Source organism: Lissotriton vulgaris, chromosome 2_2 (assembly GCF_964263255.1).
Source record: "Lissotriton vulgaris chromosome 2_2, aLisVul1.2, whole genome shotgun sequence".
NCBI classification, from domain to species: domain Eukaryota; kingdom Metazoa; phylum Chordata; class Amphibia; order Caudata; family Salamandridae; genus Lissotriton; species Lissotriton vulgaris.
The window spans coordinates 21,170,079-21,188,734 of NC_141688.1; the positions used below are offsets into that span (position 1 = coordinate 21,170,079).

Below are 18,656 nucleotides of genomic sequence, written 5' to 3' on the forward strand. Positions count from 1 at the left end.
AGGCGGCCAGCGACAAACTTCGCCACCTTCTCCCTAGGGGCCCAGGCGCCGACCTCGGATGTATTATTTCGTCCGGGTCCAGCATACCTGAACTGTCTTGTGGAATCTCGATGGCGGAGCCCGAAGGCCTCCAAGAACGCTCTGACCCTTCGTCATCATCGGTGTCCGCCGGGGAGGTTTGCTCCGGTGACAAAGGAGCCGAACTGGCAGGGGCTCCCGAGGGGCCCGGGGTTGGGGAGGACGACGAGGCGGGATCTATCGCTTTCGCCATGAATGCGTCGCGCTGTCTCTCGAAGGAGTCTTTATCCACACCGCGTGCCCCACTCGACACCCCTTCCTTACAGGGTTTCTTGGGGACTGGGGGGGGCGGGGGGGGCGGCGTCTGCTACCAGCTAGCAGAGCATTCTTCTGTCCACACTCCAAAAACGGACAAAGTCGCGTAGGAGCAAGGAGTACTCCCGCGACCGACAAAGGGCTCTGAAAGAAACGGAGCACAGCAATAAACCCCACAATAAGAAAACCAAACAATCTCAGATACAGAAAACCCCCATTAGTCCACAATCAACACAAATTGAGGAGAAAGGGAGAAAAAAACACTTAACTGGCTGTGAGCAGCGAAGAAAGAGGAAGTGGTCATGAGAGGGACGTCCTATCTAGCTGCAGTGGAGACTAAGAAAGGACTATAATATGGACTGCCTAATGTGACTCATGGGAGTTGTAGTTAATGGACATTTCTTTTCTGTTTGCCCATATCCTTTGTTCTAAGGTAGGGCTGTTATTTGGTTTGTTTTTGGCTGCTGTGACTTTTGTAATAAAACAGCGGAGAAGGTACAAAAGCATAATCTGAAGCCTCCGGTCCTGACATAGAATCTTTTCTGTTTTCACATGCTAGTGGTTGCATTTTTCATTCCCTTTTTTCAGTCATTTAGCAGTAAAATATTTTTTCTTTAATTAAAGCATTTACTACAGTCCACTTTTCAATGAAGGTACATACCTGTGAACTTTTAGTGTGCTACCCCAATTGTTTGTTTTTGAAACCATGTATTCACTCGTCTCATGAGAATTTGAGTATCCAGCTGGGAGACTCAACATATCCATCCGCCAGTTCACAATCTGCATTTTACCAATAAGCCATGATAGATGATCCCACTTATTTAGTTTGAAAGTGGCCTTTTCGTGGTTGGACTATTGCAACATCATCCATGTTAGCCTTCCCTGTAACATTTTAAGTTGGTCACTTCGAGTAACTGCAGAAGAACGTTTCTGTTTGCAGCTAAACTTAGGTTTAACTACATTACCTGCGAGTTGATGTTGACTCGCTGGCTTCTGATGCATACAACAACTTAGTTCCAAGTACTGGACTCAAAGGAAGAGGTGTGGCGCCACGGCTAGAGCAACTGAATCCGGAATCTGGGGATCATGGTTCAATCCCAGGCACCGGCGGCAGATTAGCCCAGCACCATGTGACTGGGCCATAGCTTGCTTAATCTTCCCGACGGCCCCCAGCACCTAGAGACCCTTAAGGGTGATTGTGCGCTTTACAAATGTATTATTAATGCCCCTGACTTTCTGGAATTCCGCTGTTTGCCCATGCCCCTCCTCCCCCCTAAAGAACCATCCAGATCTAAAACTGTGTAGATCCACTACAAGATTGTAGTATAGTTTACTGAGTAATAATTCTGAATTTTTAATCCTGTCTTTGGACTGTTGTTGACCTAGCTGAGATCTGAAAACTGCAGCAAGATCATGGAACAGTGTATAATAACCCCCTTTTCAAGGAAGCCTTTTGGGAATTCAAGTCTGTGGTCAGTCGCACGGCAAACCAAGGCCTCTTGGGATTACTGGTTCTCCCTTTAGTACAAATCTGTTCAAAGCCATGCCCAACCCAGCTATCTGCAGTAGTAAAATTAAAGACATTCTATTTTGTCACCTATGCCTTTTGTAATAGCAGGAACCTTTGTCGAGTTACTAACCATGTTCCTTCGAAATTGCCACCAGGTTACAGACAATGCACCTTTAATAAAAACACCCTTTTTTGTGGCCTATATATTTGTGCTCCCTAACCACTTCTTTCTGAAGAGAATTGATTTAAGGGCGGTTAAATCTCTGCAGCGAAGTAATCTCTCCCAGTTTACAACCTACAAACCCCACTGGTGATTATCCATGGCAAAACATGCCGCTCAAATGGAGTGTCAGCTAATTATTTGATTTTTAACTACAGATCTACATACATTTCTTCGTGTTTGTTTCTTCTTTTTTTTTTTTTCGTCTCCTCTTTCCAAATAAGATTTTTTTAATGTACTGGCAACTGTTCTGATCATTTAATGTGATTCTGTATTCAGAAGCTTTGTTCTAATCAGTAGACTTAAGAACCGGAATTGAAAGTGACCGAGGTACTTTATGGCCCAGTCATCAATAGTGCAGGAAAAGACAAACATTGTCTGGTGTTTGGAGCATCTGATCCTGATTCCTATCGATCCCTGTAACTTTCAGACAGTTTCTTGTTCTGGAAGCAGTTGCACATTTTAAGAAACTACACGTGTGCGCACACTAAATCAGGACTTTCCCTCCTAATGGTGGTTAGAAGAAGTGGCTTGTGTTGCTGAAGACCAGCATACCTCATTCAACCTTTGATTATCTTCTGCTAGTGTTTGCTGTAGTTCTTGCTATTAAATGCTACAGTAAGTCATGAAACGTTTGTACTCCTTTCCTTCCAAGTTACAAATAAGTGACGGGGGAGTCTGTATGCAATTACTTTTTTGCAGCGAAAACCTGTTAATCTTAAGGGCTCTAAGAGCAGCAGAAAATTCCCCTTCCAGTTCTATTCAGTGTATATACTCTTATTGTTAATAAGCACTGATTGAAAGTAAGGGAAAGAAAAGCTAGCTGTTTTGGTGAGGTCTAGCTACCCATTATCTCACCTTCGCATGGACTGTAACTTGTTGGTCCTGATTGTTTGTCGTCACTCCACATTGATGGCACAAAGCTATCATGAGGGTTTGTTCCTTTGGGTGGCAAAGCAATGCCTCTTTTTAATTAATAAGAGTTGCACCTGTTAGCATGAGCCATGTGCACTGTTCTCTTGATTTGAAGTGTGATCACTGTTTATATATTTACAGGTCTCTGCCCTCGACCAGGAAATCATTGAAGTCGACCCTGACACCAAGGAAATGCTGAGGCTGATGGTAGGTATTGTACATAGTGTGGATAGTGTTGGTAGACGTGGCAGTCCTGCCTGACTTTATCAAGAACTAAAACTAATGTTAAATATCAAATGTTAGGCAGTTTAGTAGTTTTGTGCCTGACCTTCATAGCAATTGAGCTTTGGCGCTGGTTGCCTATACATAAACTTAAAACTGTTTGACAGTTGTTTACTTTGGTTTCTGTTTTTAGAAATAGCTTACTTGGAGTAGAGTCCATATATTTTTTTTTTACTGATTTTTGTTGAATTCAATATATCCCAACTATTTTTAAGAAGTGTATCTATAATTGTGTCTGCTGCTTGCAGGCCTGTTCTGCACGTTGGAGCGAGGTAGGTTTCCGTTCTCATTGATATAAGACTGATTACTTTCAGGTGCTGGGTAATTGCCTTTTGGTAAGATGATTGGGGATGTACATTTCTAGGTCTTTGTGCTATGGTCTGAGACACAGTAGGATTTATTGCCACTATCTTTTGCACTTGGTGAACCTGCATCGAAAGTGATCTTGGTATTCAGTGACCTGGTCATAGATAATGCAGGCATAGAAACGTTTGAAAGATTTTCCCGTGTTTGCAGGGTATGAACATCTATCCCTTCCAAACCCTGTGACTTTCAGACAATTTATTTGTTGGTGATTGTGCCACACGCACATTCTCCTGGCGTGGGGCTACCATTTCAAATCTGTTTTCTGCATTAAATATGCTTTATCTGGGCAGCACTGCCCCTTTTAACAATCAAATGATGCTGGGAAAAATATGAGCATCTGCCTAAACTAGAGGCAAAGGTACTCCAGGCGTGTGGCTGCCATTGTCTTGTACCCTGATTAGGAAGAAGAAAATATTGGCGGCCACTATAGTCCAAGTGGACCGCGCTAGCAAAATATAATAAATATTAAAGCTGGTTTTGTAAATGACGTGTCCACCATTACTAAATAATAATATAACCGCCCGCATTTGACTGCTCACATTTGCATATTTCATTTAGCACTGCGCTCGCTTTGTTTGGCTTCTACCTTCTATATTGCTGTTCGTTTTACCTGTGCCTTCTCTCCATTGCTTTATTCACTTTTTGGCCCCAAGCTCGCCCATCTCGTATTTACCTCGGCTGCCATTTTGTTTGTTGTGCTTTCGAGCGAGCCCCTCCTCTCCGCCCCGCACCCGCCTCCCCAGCTGCTCCTCCCTCCCAAGGATTGATTAGAATTGCCCCGTAGACTGAAGCGCTGTGACCTCCCTTCCGCTGTAAGAGGCGGCCGCTCACTCGCTCTCTGCCGATTTCCTCAGTGCTATCCTCATCCTCTGAGTGATTCCCTGATTGAAAACTGCCGGCTGGTATCGTAGCGCTTCTCATTAGCACTGCTCTTCTTTGCGTGCATCGCAGGGCTTGTCCACATTGTAACCGCCCGCATTTGACTGCTCACATTTGCATGTTTCATTTAGCACTGCGCTCGCTTTGTTTGGCTTCTACCTTATATATTGCTGTTCGTTTTACCTGTGCCTTCTCTCCATTGCTTTATTCACTTTTTGGCCCCAAGCTCGCCCATCTCGTATTTACCTCTGCTGCCATTTTTTTTGTTGTGCTTTCGAGCGAGCCCCTCCTCTCCACCCCGCACCCACCTCCCCAGCTGCTGCTCCCTCCCAAGGATTGATTAGAATTGCCCCGTAGACTGAAGCGCTGTGACCTCCCTTACGCTGTAAGAGGCGGCCGCTCACTCGCTCTCTGCCGATTTCCTCAGCGCTATCCTCATCCTCTGAGTGATTCCCTGATTGAAAACTGCCGGCTGGTATCGTAGCGCTTCTCATTAGCACTGCTCTTCTTTGCGTGCATCGCAGGGCTTGTCCCCATTGTAACCGCCCGCATTTGACTGCTCACATTTACATATTTCATTTAGCACTGCGCTCGCTTTGTTTGGCTTCTACCTTATATCTTGCTGTTCGTTTTACCTGTGCCTTCTCTCCATTGCTTTATTCACTTTTTGGCCCCAAGCTCGCCCAGCTCGTATTTACCTCTGCTGCCATTTTGTTTGTTGTGCTTTCGAGCGAGCCCCTCCTCTCCGCCCCGCACCCGCCTCCCCAGCTGCTCCTCTCTCCCTTCTCCACTTAAGGCGAATGTCCCAACGCGCAGCGTCCACGCGCTACGGCCGCGCCGAAGGTGCGCCAAAGGTAAGCCCGTCTACACCCGTCCGCGCCGAGACCGCGCCCAGCGCCATACCCCCTGGCCCCGCACCACCCACCCCTCCCGCATTACATACGACGCCACCACCCTCTTAGCCCTAAACCCCGGCCGTCTCCCCAACTGCGTCCAAGCCGCTTCCGGACACACCCATGGCCCCTTCTCTTGCAACTCCTGCAAGTTCGACGGCACCAAGAACAACTCCTCATCCACGAACACAAAACAGATATCTGACACCAACCACCTACAATGCATCCTGCTCAACACCCGCTCGGTCCACAGGCACGCCATCTTTGGAATCTACTAGACACCATCTCTCCGGACGTCGCCTTCCTAACAGAAACATGGATGAACGCCTCATCAGCCCCAGACATCACCGTTGCCATCCTGGGAGGCTACAAGATCATCCGTAAGGACCGCACCAAGCAAACAGGAGGAGGCATCGCCATCGTCCATAAGAATTCCATCCACATCTCAACCAGCTCAGACATCAACCTTGCCAGCGCCAAACACCTTCACTTCCAGATCCACACCGACCCCAAGACCACACTCAGAGGCACCCTCCTCCAGGACCCCGTGCACAATTCGGTGAAGACATCACTGACTTTCACCCCACACGCCCTCCCCTCCGAGGAATACATTCTATTGGGAAACCTCAACTTTCACCTGAAAAAGAGCAATGACCGCAACGCCACCACCCTTCTGGACACTCGCCATCCTCGGACTCAAACAACTTGTCACTACCCCCACCCACATTGCAGGTCACACACTCGACCCTATCTTCACCTCCAGCAAACATGTCTCCTTCAGTCACACCACAGCTCTCCATTGGACGGACCACAGCTGCGTTCACTTTATCTACAAAAAGACCACAACCCACAACCATCCTCAACCTACTCTGCGAAGAAACTGGAACAAACTCACCATCGACCAGATCTCCTCATCGCTTCTTCAAAACTCCCCTGCCCACTCCTCAAACCCCGACCAAGCAGCCATTAACCTCACCCAATGGCTATCCAACAGCGCCGACATCCTAGCACCGTTGAAAAAACGTCAAATCAAACTAGGCAGCAAAAACTCCTCCTGGTTCAACGATGATCTTAAGAAATTTAAAACTCTGTCGCTCCCTCGAAGGCCTGGAAAAAAGACCCAAACACCAGCACCAGGGACGCCTTCAAAAACGCCACCCGCATACACCACCAACTAATCCGGACTGCCAAAGCCGCATTCAAAGACCGACGAGATAACGCCCACAACAGCAAGTAATTATTCAACATCGTCAAAGAATTTACCAACCCCTCAGCCAACTCCAACGACATCACCCCCTCTCAAGCCCTTTGCGACTCCCTAGCTTCATTCTTCCACAACAAAATCGCAGACATCCACAACAGCGTCGACAACCAACCCGGAGACCAACCCACCCAACCTTCTACAGGACCTTCACCCCCCTTGAACATCCTTAATGACTGGAACCCAATCTCCACTGAGGACACCATCCGCCTGATGAACTCCATCCACTCAGGATCCCCCACAGACCCATGCCCTCACCACATCTTCAACAAAGCAGACTCCATCATAGCACCACACCTCCGAGACGTCATCAACTGCTCCCTCAACTCCGCCACCTTCCCGGAAAGCTGGAAACACGCAGAACTCTGCGCCCTTCTGAAAAAACCCACAGCTGACCCCACCGAACTCAAACTACCACCCCATCTCGCTCCTTCCATTCCCGGCCAAAGTCATCGAGAAAGCTGTCAACAACCAGCTCGCCGGCTTCCGAGCCAAACACAGCACTGAGACCGCCCTCATCGCAGAAACAGACGACATTCGAACTCTACTGGACAATGGAGACAGTCGCCCTCATCCTCCTCGACCTATCCGCAGCCTTCGACATAGTCTGTCATAGCACCCTATTACAGCGCCTCAAACATCGGAATCCAAGGAAAAGCACTGGAATGGATCACCTCTTTCCTCACCGGAAGAACCCAGAAAGTCCGCCTCCCACCATTTAAGTCAGAGGCCACTGAAGTAATCTGCGGCGTGCCACAAGGATCTTCACGCAGCCCCACCCTCTTCAACGTATACATGAGCCCCCTCGTGGCCATCGCACGCCAACACAACCTCATCATCTCCTGCGCTGATGACACTCAACTGATCCTATCACTCACCAAAGACCCTAACACTGCCAAAACCAACCTACATGAAGGAATGAAAGAAGTAGCCGAATGGAGGAAGCACAGCCGTCTGAAACTGAACTCAGACAAAACAGAAGTCCTTATCTTAGGTACCTCCCCCTCCGCTTGGGATGACTCTTGGTGGCCAGAGGCCCTTGGAAAAGCACCCATCCCGACAGACCACGCACGGAACCTGAGTGTCATCCTGGACTCCTCACTCTCTATGAACAGACAAGTCAACGCCGTTTCATCATCTTGCTTCAACATTCTTCGCATGCTCAAAAATACATTTCGCTGGATCCCCACCGAAACTAGAAAAACGGTCACCCACGCACTGGTCACGAGCCGCCTGGACTACGGAAACACCCTACACGCCGGTACCACCGCAAAACTCCAGAAAAAACTCCAACGCATCCAGAACGCTTCAGCCAGACTCATACTAGACATCCCGCGTAAAGACCACATCTCTGGTCACCCGAAAAACCTCCACTGGCTCCCCGTTAATAAGAGGATTACTTTCCGGCTCCTAACCCACGCACACAAAGCACTTTACGAACTTGGACCCGAATGCCTCAACACACGACTTTCCTTCTACACCCCCTCCCGCCAGCTACGATCCTCCAACCAAGCCCTTGCTACTGTACCTCGCATCAACAAAACCACCATGGGAGGAAGATCCTTCTCCTACCTGGCAGCTAAAACCTGGAACTCACTTCCCACTCACCTTCGCCTCACTCAGAACCACCTAGCATTCAGAAAGCAACTTAAAACCTGGTTATTCGACAAGTAATTCCCCACCCTTCTTCAAGCGCCTTGAGACCCTCTGGGTATGTAGCGCGCTATATAAATCATTTGACTTGACTTGACTTGACACCGTGCTGCGTTACATGAATACATGTTGATGGTGGAATAGGAGAAATTATTCAAGAAAATACTGCTCACAGAACAAATAAAACATTCCGAATAACAACGCAAGTAAAAAGGCCAGTCCTTTTGGGATTACAAATGTAAATAAGGCAGTACTAAAGAGGGACTACTAAGCGTATTCATGAATCAAAAGCAACCTTTTAGAAAGGGCAGTAACAAGCAAATTGAAAAGACGGGCGGAGCTTCAAGTTATACCTGAATACAGCATGCCTCAGCTTTCCAGGCTGGACCTTGAAAATACAGATTAACTTGTGACAAGGAATTTGAAACTTGCCATACTTTCCATCCAATGGAATTCTAACCCCAAGGACCATGCCCTTTCCTCTTATTCTGTGAAATCACAACTTGTGTTGTGAGGAACCTACTGTTGAAAAGAGCCAATTTTTGCAAGCCTGCCCTGAAAACCAGAACTCTAGTGTCCTGGCTGAGTGGCTGCTCGCCAGCTGCCACCACCAGGCATATTTCTGGTCTTCTGGGTCGAGAGCCTGGCACGCTCGGGGTCCTGAAACCAAGCACATACTGGGATGAGGTGCCAAGCCTCCTTCCCTGGGATTGGCTGGGTCCACAAAGGAGAAGCTTCAAATGCCTGCTGCCTTTGTGAGCTACCCCACCCATTTGCTGCTTCCAGCAAATGACCCCCACCAGTTCTGACCCCTACTTTCGGTGGGAAAATCAAGTTCGGAGGAGTGTTGTGCCCTCCTTTGCCAACCCCTCCCCTCAGGTGGGGCGGGCAAGGTGAAGCACAACTCAGTCTCCGCCATCGTGAAGGTGGGGGAGGGGGATCCAGCCAACCAGAGTGAAGCTTATGCCCCCTCCCACTGGAGGGTGGCATACTAGGGGGTATACCCACCTCAAGGATTGGTCCCAACCTGTAACTACCCTAAATTTAGTATTTATGGGCATCCATGAACCATGGCTCCTCCGACGAGAAGAAACCATGACCAAAGAGCTGGACATCAACTGACGTGGCCACAGCCATACCGGCCTGTCCCAATCTAGACCTGCTACAGCGAAATCCCGGTGTCCTGCAGCCAGCAGCCCCCAAGAACCTGCCCTGCCTTCCCAAACCAGACTGTCTCCTGTGAGCACTTGATTTGATCACAGGCTCCGGCCAAATCTGCGAGTCTGCACCAGACGCCTGAGTTAGTGGCCAAACTCCATGAGGAGGTCTCCCTGGCGATCCTCACCTGGGATCTGGTGATCACTGACCTACCTAATGTCTCCGACCGACATATACAACCACTTTCTGGATGATCCCTGTGACTGGCCCCAGTAAGAAAAACCTGATGGCAAGACACCCCTTTACCCAACGTTCCACACCCTCTGGTGGCCCAACCGTCCCGGGATCCCAAGACCTCTCAACATAGCTCTCCTACCTGTGATCACATCCAGAAGTAGTTTGTTCCCCAGCCTGCAGTGTTTGGTGCAACTGTAGAATGCCCATTGAAAACCGGGCACCCAAAGCTGAAACAGCTCCCTTCATTCGGCCGCCCGATTGGGTGCACCTTGTGTGTTAAATAGGATCCCCCTTTGCCCTGACCATAAGCCAAGGAGCTTTGAGTGTGGCATAATTTCTAGCCTGTGTACACACATGCTAAACACTATCCACTGATTAAGCCTGACTGATCGCCCACACTATCACAAATGAGAGCAAGGTATTATCTACTTTTACCTCTGCCTACCTGTGGAGTACCACTGGACTCCGTGCACTCTATACGTTACTTTGATACAGTATATACAGAGGCAGCTTCCTACACCTACTTATTCAATTTAATAAGTCATTCTTTTCCTGTAGTTAATTAAGTCTTACTCAAAAGCACATCTGTCGGTTTACGCTGTGATCTACTGGGGGGGGGGAAGCTTTTCAAGTAATGCATAGATGGGCTCTGGCTCCTCCTGCATGTTAGCTTCCTTGATTGAGTGCAGATGTGTTTCCACTGAAGTGTTTGGGGAAAACTCTTGGGAGTGGAACATTTGCACTGCGATTTATCCTGCTCTACCCTCTCAGGAGGGACTGCAAAGTTTCCCAATGCTAACTCTGTATATGTATTTGTACTGTGGGCCAGCTTATGCACACTACAGTATGCAAAGTTTGAGTCCATGGTAAAAACTGTTGAGCGGCCAATGGTAAAAGCTGTAGGCCTGATTAGCTCATTGATAAGTTGTCACACTTTGCATCAATCCCTCCAAGACAAACATCAGTTTTGTGCAATGGAGCAGTGCTTTTCAGTCATTGACTCGGTTGTGGCTGTTGGTGGCTTTTCCCAAAGACATAAGCACATCCGCCTTAAAATGAGCGCACTTTACTGCCAAGGCTGTTGGTTCAGCCTTTTAACTTCGATTTTCTCCTTTTTATAGGGCCTCTTCTTTCCAGGTCCTCTTCTTTCCTTATCCTTTTTATATTTTTTTTTTTTTTTGTTTTTTTTTTTTCTATCACAGATCCTGAGAGTACTATGGAGCTTTTAGATATCATTGCCTGGTAATGTTTTAATCCATGTCTTGGCTGTATCCTGTCATCTGGTGGGTGGAAAAGGGATTGTCCCCGTTTGAGTCAAATACTTGTTGCATCCAATTACTGGAGGTTAATGCACAGCAGACCATGTCAAGTTGTTGTGTACAAAATTATATTTTTTTAATGGTGTTTTCAGTAAAACACAAAGTCCCCAGCCTTCACCCTCCTAACCAATTAGAAACCGGTCTTCAATATGAATCTTCCGACACTCATAACTATCCTATCTTTTTAACTACTCCTAGTATTTTATAGAAGTCATGATTAAGTTATTGCAATAGAATAGACTCAATAAAATCATGGTGAGTTTCTTAGCATGATGGCGATATTTCAGATACAGTAAATTTTAATCGTTTGAACTGCTAAAAAGAAAATACAGAACATGTTCTTTTTAAACTGTGCTTTACACAGTTGAGTATTTATTCTGTTATCTAATTCATGCTTTTCTCTATTTTCAGGATTATGGTGGCCTTTCTAATCTGCAGGTCACACAGCCAACTGTTGGGATGAACTTTAAACAGCCCAGAGGAGCTATTTAAAACCGCCTTTGTATCATAGTGTTTCAAATAAAGTTGGGTGTAAAAACTCATTTTCTAGTGCCGTCTTAATTCCTATGGCTAGACTGAATTTGAATCCATGTGCTTTGTTAAAAGAGATCTCTTCTTGATTGTCATGCTGTGTATGATTCAGCCATTCAGTGGTTGGGTCAGGAAATGTATGCAAAACTTCCTCCTCTTGATTGGTGGAGCCAGAGTTTGTCTGTAATTCCCCCTTTGTGTGCACCATTTTAGATTGCATTTTTCTGCTGTTGAGTTAGGTGGTACACCAAGATCGCCCAAAAAAAGTTGAGGTCATCAAGAGAACAGAAGCAGCTGAATGCATCAGAGACTAATGTTGGATTGAGGTTTTTAGAAATAGTTTTGGGATAATGTTTAGAGCTAGTCTGAGAAGAATTGAAGTTTGGGGTCCCTGAGATTCCTGTGCACCATTTTGGATTGTGTGCAATCCTTACATTTTCCTTTAACTGTCAAAGTTTACTGTTGATGACTAACATCAATCTGTGCTGTGCTTTCTGGATGACCTTCAGTCCGAATATTGCTTCACCTGGTCGCTGTTCAATCCCAGTATTTTTGAATAGTGGCAGGGTTTTACAATACCATTGGACGGGCACTCGATAAAGTGTGTGGTTGATGTAAGAGATTGAGGCCGAGGAGGCTCGGGGTGGGCTAGATTATTCTTAAGGTTGAAGGTCCAGAACACGAATAGACAAACCTATAGTGCTCCAAAATAAAATCTCAGTGCCATCAAAAGACCATGCATTTTGTCAGTTGAATAGAACTCTAAAATCTCAAGCAACAAGACAGTTGCCCAAACATATAAGCCTTTTGGTGAAAAGGTTTGCCATCAAAGAACATAGATTCTTCCCATCCTACGGTGTTGAAAGATAAAGCCACCAGTCAGGAATTGCTGCAAAGCGTTTGCTCGTCTTCTGAACAGTGTCACACCCTAAAGGGGGGAGGAGGGCTAGGCAGCCTAGGAAGAAAAGTCCCACAGGTGGAAAAAGGCCCGCGGGATTGCTGTTGTAGGAGGAAGGATGGAGCAGTGGAGGCAGAGATCGAACATGCGATTGATTATGGTTTTGCTTTTTTTTTTTTTTTTTTTTTTTTTTTTTTTTTTTTTTTTTTTTTTTTTTAAGCATTTGAGGATGCTATATCGACAGTCCACACCGTCAGGTTGAAGAAACTGAGGCAAGACTCAAACACCATAAGAGGTTGAGCAGAAAACAGATTAACAAGGAGTGCGACCTGTACATACACCCTCAAAGAGAGAAATGTTACCTTTCAAGGCACTCGAGGATGGAGAACACTGCAGGAAACATTGGATACATCCATCCCCTCCGGAAGACACATCAGTGATCGGAGGAGGTGGCAGGTGCTTTTGTGGTTCGGGTGGAACTGAAGAGTGAACACACTTGGTTTCTCTTGGTGACTTAATCTGTTCTTACTCATTCTGGCCAGTGTTCTCTAGCAGGAAAGAGGGGACTTAAATAAACTGGCTTCATCCAAGTCAGTAATGCCAGAAATAGGTCATTTTACGGCCCAAAGAAAACGCACACTCTCCCGAGACCCAACTTCATAGTTTCTCAGCTAGGAAGAGGGTAAAGTCACCAACCTGTGTGCCAGCCACCATAACGGGACAGCATTGGTGAGAACTTCAGCCTTTTGGTGGCCCTTTCACCAACTCAAATGTTTTATTCAATAGGCATGTACTTCAACATTACTGGACCAACATGAGCTAACTAGATGCTTAAATCCGCACTAGACTTTGATTTGAGAAGGCACGCATGCATGGCTGTGCGTCTCTGGTTTTAGACCAGAGGTCTAGGCAAACCATCCACGTGCCTCTTGGACAACCTCCTAATTATGGTGGATTAAACATTTAAGTACAAGAAAAGGGCTAATGAGACAGCCAACTCTAGGAACCCTGCTGGTTTTCAAGCCTTCAATGAAAATGGGCTGCATCACTGAAAGAAGGGAGCAGGGTAGACCAATACACATCCCTGAAACTCAGAAGGGCAAAACTGGGTCTGATTCGCAGAGCAGTGGCAGAAACCAATGTAGACATAAATTTGTCAAGCCAGAGACCGCATCTTCAACAGGTGCCTCCGCTACACACACCTGTAATGGTGACTATATGGGACTTATAAGCACTTGGGTGCCCACCACAACAAACATATGGGCACTAAACCTGATAAGAGATTGATATTCAGTAGCTGAAAATGCCAACATGCCTGTAAAATTACAAAAATATAAAGTGGACCAGATAAAAGTATTCCAAATGGAGGTACAGGAACTATTGCAGAAAGTTGCAATAGGAAGTACCCCTCAAGTGGAGAAAATGGGTGTAATTAGCTACTTTCTGGTCTTCAAACCAGATTTAGCTGTTGGCTTTACATGACCTTCAGTATTTTTAAACCAGTTAAATAAGGATCCCAAGGTTCCAGAAGATGACTCTTGTGAAGTCATGTCCCTATAGGAGAAGCTACATTATCCAGTGACTAGATTTAAAGGGTGCCTAATTCCATATTCCAGTGCACCCTTCGCACAAGTGGCTTTTGATGAGGAGGGTATACCAATTCAAGTGCTTTCATTCAGCATAAAGCGTGCACTGAGGGATTTTACCTAAAATCCAGTAGTGCAGCTCAGGAGTGCTGGCTAGTAAATGTGAGCACCTCCAAACAGTGCAATTGAACATTCAGAAAATTGTGATAGTTATAGATTAACTTGGGGCTTCACCAATCGGAGACCAGCATTTACAATGCAATAGGTGTCGCAATTGGGAGATTTTGAGCTATTGTGAATGGCAACGCCTTTTATGATATTAAAAGGCATTGTCATGTACAATACCAATAGGTCAACATTTGGCAAAAGCAAGACCTATTGTATTGCACACCGTGGTGTCCCTAAAGCGGGCGCCAAGCTCAGCATTCAAGTATATTGAAAAAAGCTGAAAGCGCTGTGTACCTGAAGCAGACGCCGCGTTTATCTTCAAAGTAAAAAAAAAAGCGTTTCCATTTTACTGTGAATGTTGTGAGGTTAGGGGGCAGCCTCTTTTAAAGTAAATGCAGCATAGTGCTCCATACGGAAAGCAGCTGCCATTGCCCTGTGAGGGCACGCTGCAAACACAAGAAGCAGCCGCCATTGTCTACATTAGTCAAACAAAATATTGCTCGCCGATATGAGAGCGTGAAACAAGCCATGTAAAAGGTCCAGTCTTTATGAGAGGTAACAAATGCAGACAATGCGGTACCAAGGAGAGACTAACGAGCCTATTTACGAATCGGAATCCAGCATTTACGAAGAACAATGACAAATCTAACATTGGCTTATCACTCCTTGAAGATGGTGCAGGGTCAAACTCTCCTTTACCAGATATCTGCTCGGACTGCAATTAAGCTTTTGGATGATTGCCTTTTACATTCACTTGATTGCAAACCCGATTACACAAGACCCTTTTAATAGTGTCTAAACAGATTTGAAATTGACAAGATCTAGTAGTTATGGACTGTTAAAAGGGGTTCAAAGACAACCAGTAACCAAAGACCCCTTTATGTTGCCCGGCGGTGCCGCCTCTATGACCCACCAATATTAATCAAATGAAGAAGCAGGCGCTGGAGACTGGAAGGCAGGAAACGAGGATTTTATTCTCTCCGGAGGAGAACACATCAATTCAGACAGCAAGTATCGTCACGAGGTGCTCTAACCACATCTGAGGCCTGGCCTCTTATACTAGGGTTTATGACCTTTATTGCACGTAACACATTCTCGCAACACTTTGATATTTGAAAGAACATCCTCGGAATCTCCCCTTCAGGCCCGTTCCCACATACATTTACAGTTGAATTCCCCACCCCGGTCACAACAGGTGATGATTGTCGCGCAGCAGGGCATTCCGCCGATTCACGGAATGCGTGGAGTTGATCGGATCTCATAGGGTGGGGGCTTTGATCAGCTCGAGGGTCTTTTGATGGGGAGGAGAAGCTTCCTACTGTACAGGGTGATAAACAGTATCCGCAGGGCCAGGTGGTGGCCTGGGAACAAGGAAGACAAACGGGGACACAGGAAAAAGGGGTTTTGCATCAAAGGACCTGAGACCATGAAAGGAATGAAGGGAGGTGTCGCGCTGGGAACAGGATGGGATTCTGTGGCGGAGCTGCGCTGAAGAGGGGTTTATGATCCAAGGCATGAGAGAGCGGGGGTTGTCAGCGTGCGGGGGATGCTTGCGAGGTTAGGAGAGAGAGAGACGCGCTGGCTATCAGTGAGGGGCAGAGAGGCCATGGTGTTTAAAATGGCTGCTGCTTATGCGCAAGGCATGTGAGAGTGGGAATGACCGGTGCGTGGGGGTCTTTCGTGAGGGTGATTCTGATCGTAACGGCTAAAATATGGCGGATGTGCATGACGAAAAGTGTGGCATCGGAAAAAGGCAAGATGGCGTAGATAATGTTCACCAAACTGTATTAATTTTCCACAGGACCAGGTTATTAAGGAAATAATTTAGTGGAGCAGAAACAGTTTAAGGGTAGGCCATTCAATACACCATTACCACAGACCATCCAAATGGGTGCCTCATGTGGATTATTGGTTGCACAGGAGTCATTGGAGTGTGAGGGGCTGTGCCCTACCCAGGTTACGTTACGTTAAACGTTAAAAATGTTTATATAGCGCACGTTCAACGGTTTCATGGCGCTCTTGACGTAACGGCAGCTAGGGTGGAGGAGTTACTCGGGGATTGACTGGAAGAGGAAGGTCTTCAGGAGTTTTCGAAAGTGATCGTAAGTGGGACAGAGGCGGAGTGTGTTGGGGAGAGAATTCCAGTTGGCTGGTGCCATGGCAGAAAAGCTGAGGCCTCCGTGCTTTTTCCGCCTGGTTTTAGGGATAACCAGGAGGTTATGAGTAGCAGAGCGGAGGTCTCTATGAGGGACGTAGCGTGTCAAGCAGGACGAGATGAAAACTGGGGCTGAGTCTGAAAGGGCTTTGAAGATGACACAGCCGAGTTTAAAGATGCAGCGTTTAGTGATGGGGAGCCAGTGGAGACTACGCAGAAGAGGAGTGACATGCTGGTATTTCGGCTGGCGAAAAATCAGGCGGGCTGCCTGATTTTGGACAAGTTGTAGCCGGTGGAGGTGGATAGATGGAATTCCGACATACAACGTGTTAGCGTAGTCGAGCCTGGAGGTGATCAATGCTAGGATGACCAGGATCAGAGCATCTCTAGTGAGGAACCTACTGATCTTACGGATCCGCCTAAGATGGAAAAAGCAGGATGAGGTAACTGCAGTAATTTGAGGCCTCATGGAAAGGTCCTCAGAAATGATCACCCCCAGACTCTTCACCGTGCTAACTGGGTTAGGTGGCGTCCCCAGAGAGGAGGGCCAAAAGGTGGAATTCCACGGGTTCGTGGAGCCTCCAACTAGTACCAGCTCAGTTTTTGTAGGGTTCAGTTTTAGCTGACTGTGGAGCATCCACTCAGCAATGTTGAGCATAATGGATTGAAAGTTGAAACGGGAGGAAGGAAGGGGGTCAATGGGAAAAATTAACTGAAGATCATCTGCGTAGTTAAAAATGGTGACCGGAGTGTTACGTAGGGAAACAAGAAGGGGCTGGAGGTACAGATTAAACAATAAAGGTGAGAGCGCGGAGCCCTGAGGGACCCCGCAAGTAAGGAGTGAGTAGTGTGCAGAAAAGGTAGATAGGTGGACTGCTTGAGTACGATGGCTCAGAAAGGATCTGAGCCACTCGAGAGCCACCCCCTGGATGCCGGCATTGTGGACACGGTCTATCAGAATGGTGTGATCGACCGTGTAAAATGCAGCCGACAGGTCCAAGAGGACAAGGGCCTGGGAGATGTTGTCGGCACCTTTCCTCAAGGCATCCATGACAGCTACTATGACCGCCTTGGTGGAGGGGTCGAAAGCCAGCTTGTTGGTTATCCAGGAAGGAGGAATTCTCTATAAAGGTACTCAGGCAGCGAGTGACATAGGTCTCAAGAATTTTGCCCAAGTAGGGAAGGAGAGAAATAGGGCGATAATTACTTAAAACTGTGGGGTCAGCATTGGTTTTCTTTAGAATAGGCAGAACAGCTGCCTGTTTGAAGGAACGGGGGACCTCCCCAGTAGCGAGAGAGTTGTTGAGCAAGGCTAATGGGGGTCCAGGGCATGACTGAAAGGCTTCTCTGAGGATCTGAGGGGGGCAGCAGTCATTAGGCGAGCCTGAGCTGACTTTGCGGAGAAGAATGAAGAATTCATCTTGAGAAATTGGTGGGAGCTGAGTCAGGCGGCTGGAATTCATAGGGGGAAGAGGTAAAGGAAGGGGTGAAGAAGGGGAGGGAATGTTGTCTTTGATGGAAGAAATTTTGTCTATAAAATAGGAGTTTAACGAATCACATAAGCTTTGGGTGGGTTGAGGTTGGGGGGTAATACTATCCGGCAGGGAAAGCTCATTAACAATAGAAAAGAGGTCTTTGGCTTTGGTGTTCGAATTAAGAATCTTTTGAGAGAAGTAGGCTGTTTTGGCAGATAGTATTGTTTTTTTATAGGTGTTTAAAGTATCTACATAGACCAGTTTGAGTTGAGGGTCATAATTGCGTCTCCAGCGGCGCTCTGCTTGCCGCAGTGCAAGTTTATCAGTCTTAAGCTGATCGGAAAACCAGCGTTGAGCGTCATGGGGGCGCTTCTTTATTTATTTTTATTTTATTTTATATGCTTATAAAGCGCCGGACTAGACTCCCGAAGGGGTATCTCCGCGCTATAACTGCAAATGAGAGTGAGAACAAGAGGTGTAGCCAGATGTAATATGATCATTAGTTGGTAGGGAACAGGTAGGTTTTTAGATTTGTTCCAGAGTGTGGGTCCGGTATGAGCCAATGCACGGCCACCCTGCCTGGCTTTCTTAACTCTGGGCACCTTCAGCAGTTGCTGATTGCTGGATCGCAGAGAGCGCCCTGGGATGTAGGGCTGAAAGATGTCAATGAAATATTTGGGGCCCATCCCTATTAAGCTCTTATGTATAGTACATAAGGTCTTGAACTGAACTCGCTTCTTCACAGGAAGCCAGTGTAGATGAGTCAGTAGGGGGCCGGAAGGTGTCCTAGGTGGAGCATTCATGACAATCCTTGCTG

The 18,656-nt window shown here is 46.8% G+C and overlaps 1 protein-coding gene and 1 non-coding gene across 2 annotated transcripts in view; both read left to right on the top strand.

The window, feature by feature from the left end:
• Positions 1–11,568, top strand: part of RPS17 (ribosomal protein S17) — a 35,988-nt gene extending 24,420 nt beyond the window's left edge. The window contains exons 4-5 of the mRNA XM_086959203.1: positions 3,120–3,185; positions 11,438–11,568. Of these exons, the coding sequence (XP_086815329.1) occupies positions 3,120–3,185; positions 11,438–11,518 (147 nt within the window). The 3' untranslated portion in view covers positions 11,519–11,568. The remainder of the gene's footprint in view (positions 1–3,119; positions 3,186–11,437) is intronic.
• Positions 3,687–3,819, top strand: LOC147728952 (small nucleolar RNA SNORA71). The gene has a single exon (XR_015309235.1). It is a non-coding gene; the product is annotated as a small nucleolar RNA SNORA71 (small nucleolar RNA).
• Positions 11,569–18,656: the final 7,088 nt, after the last annotated feature.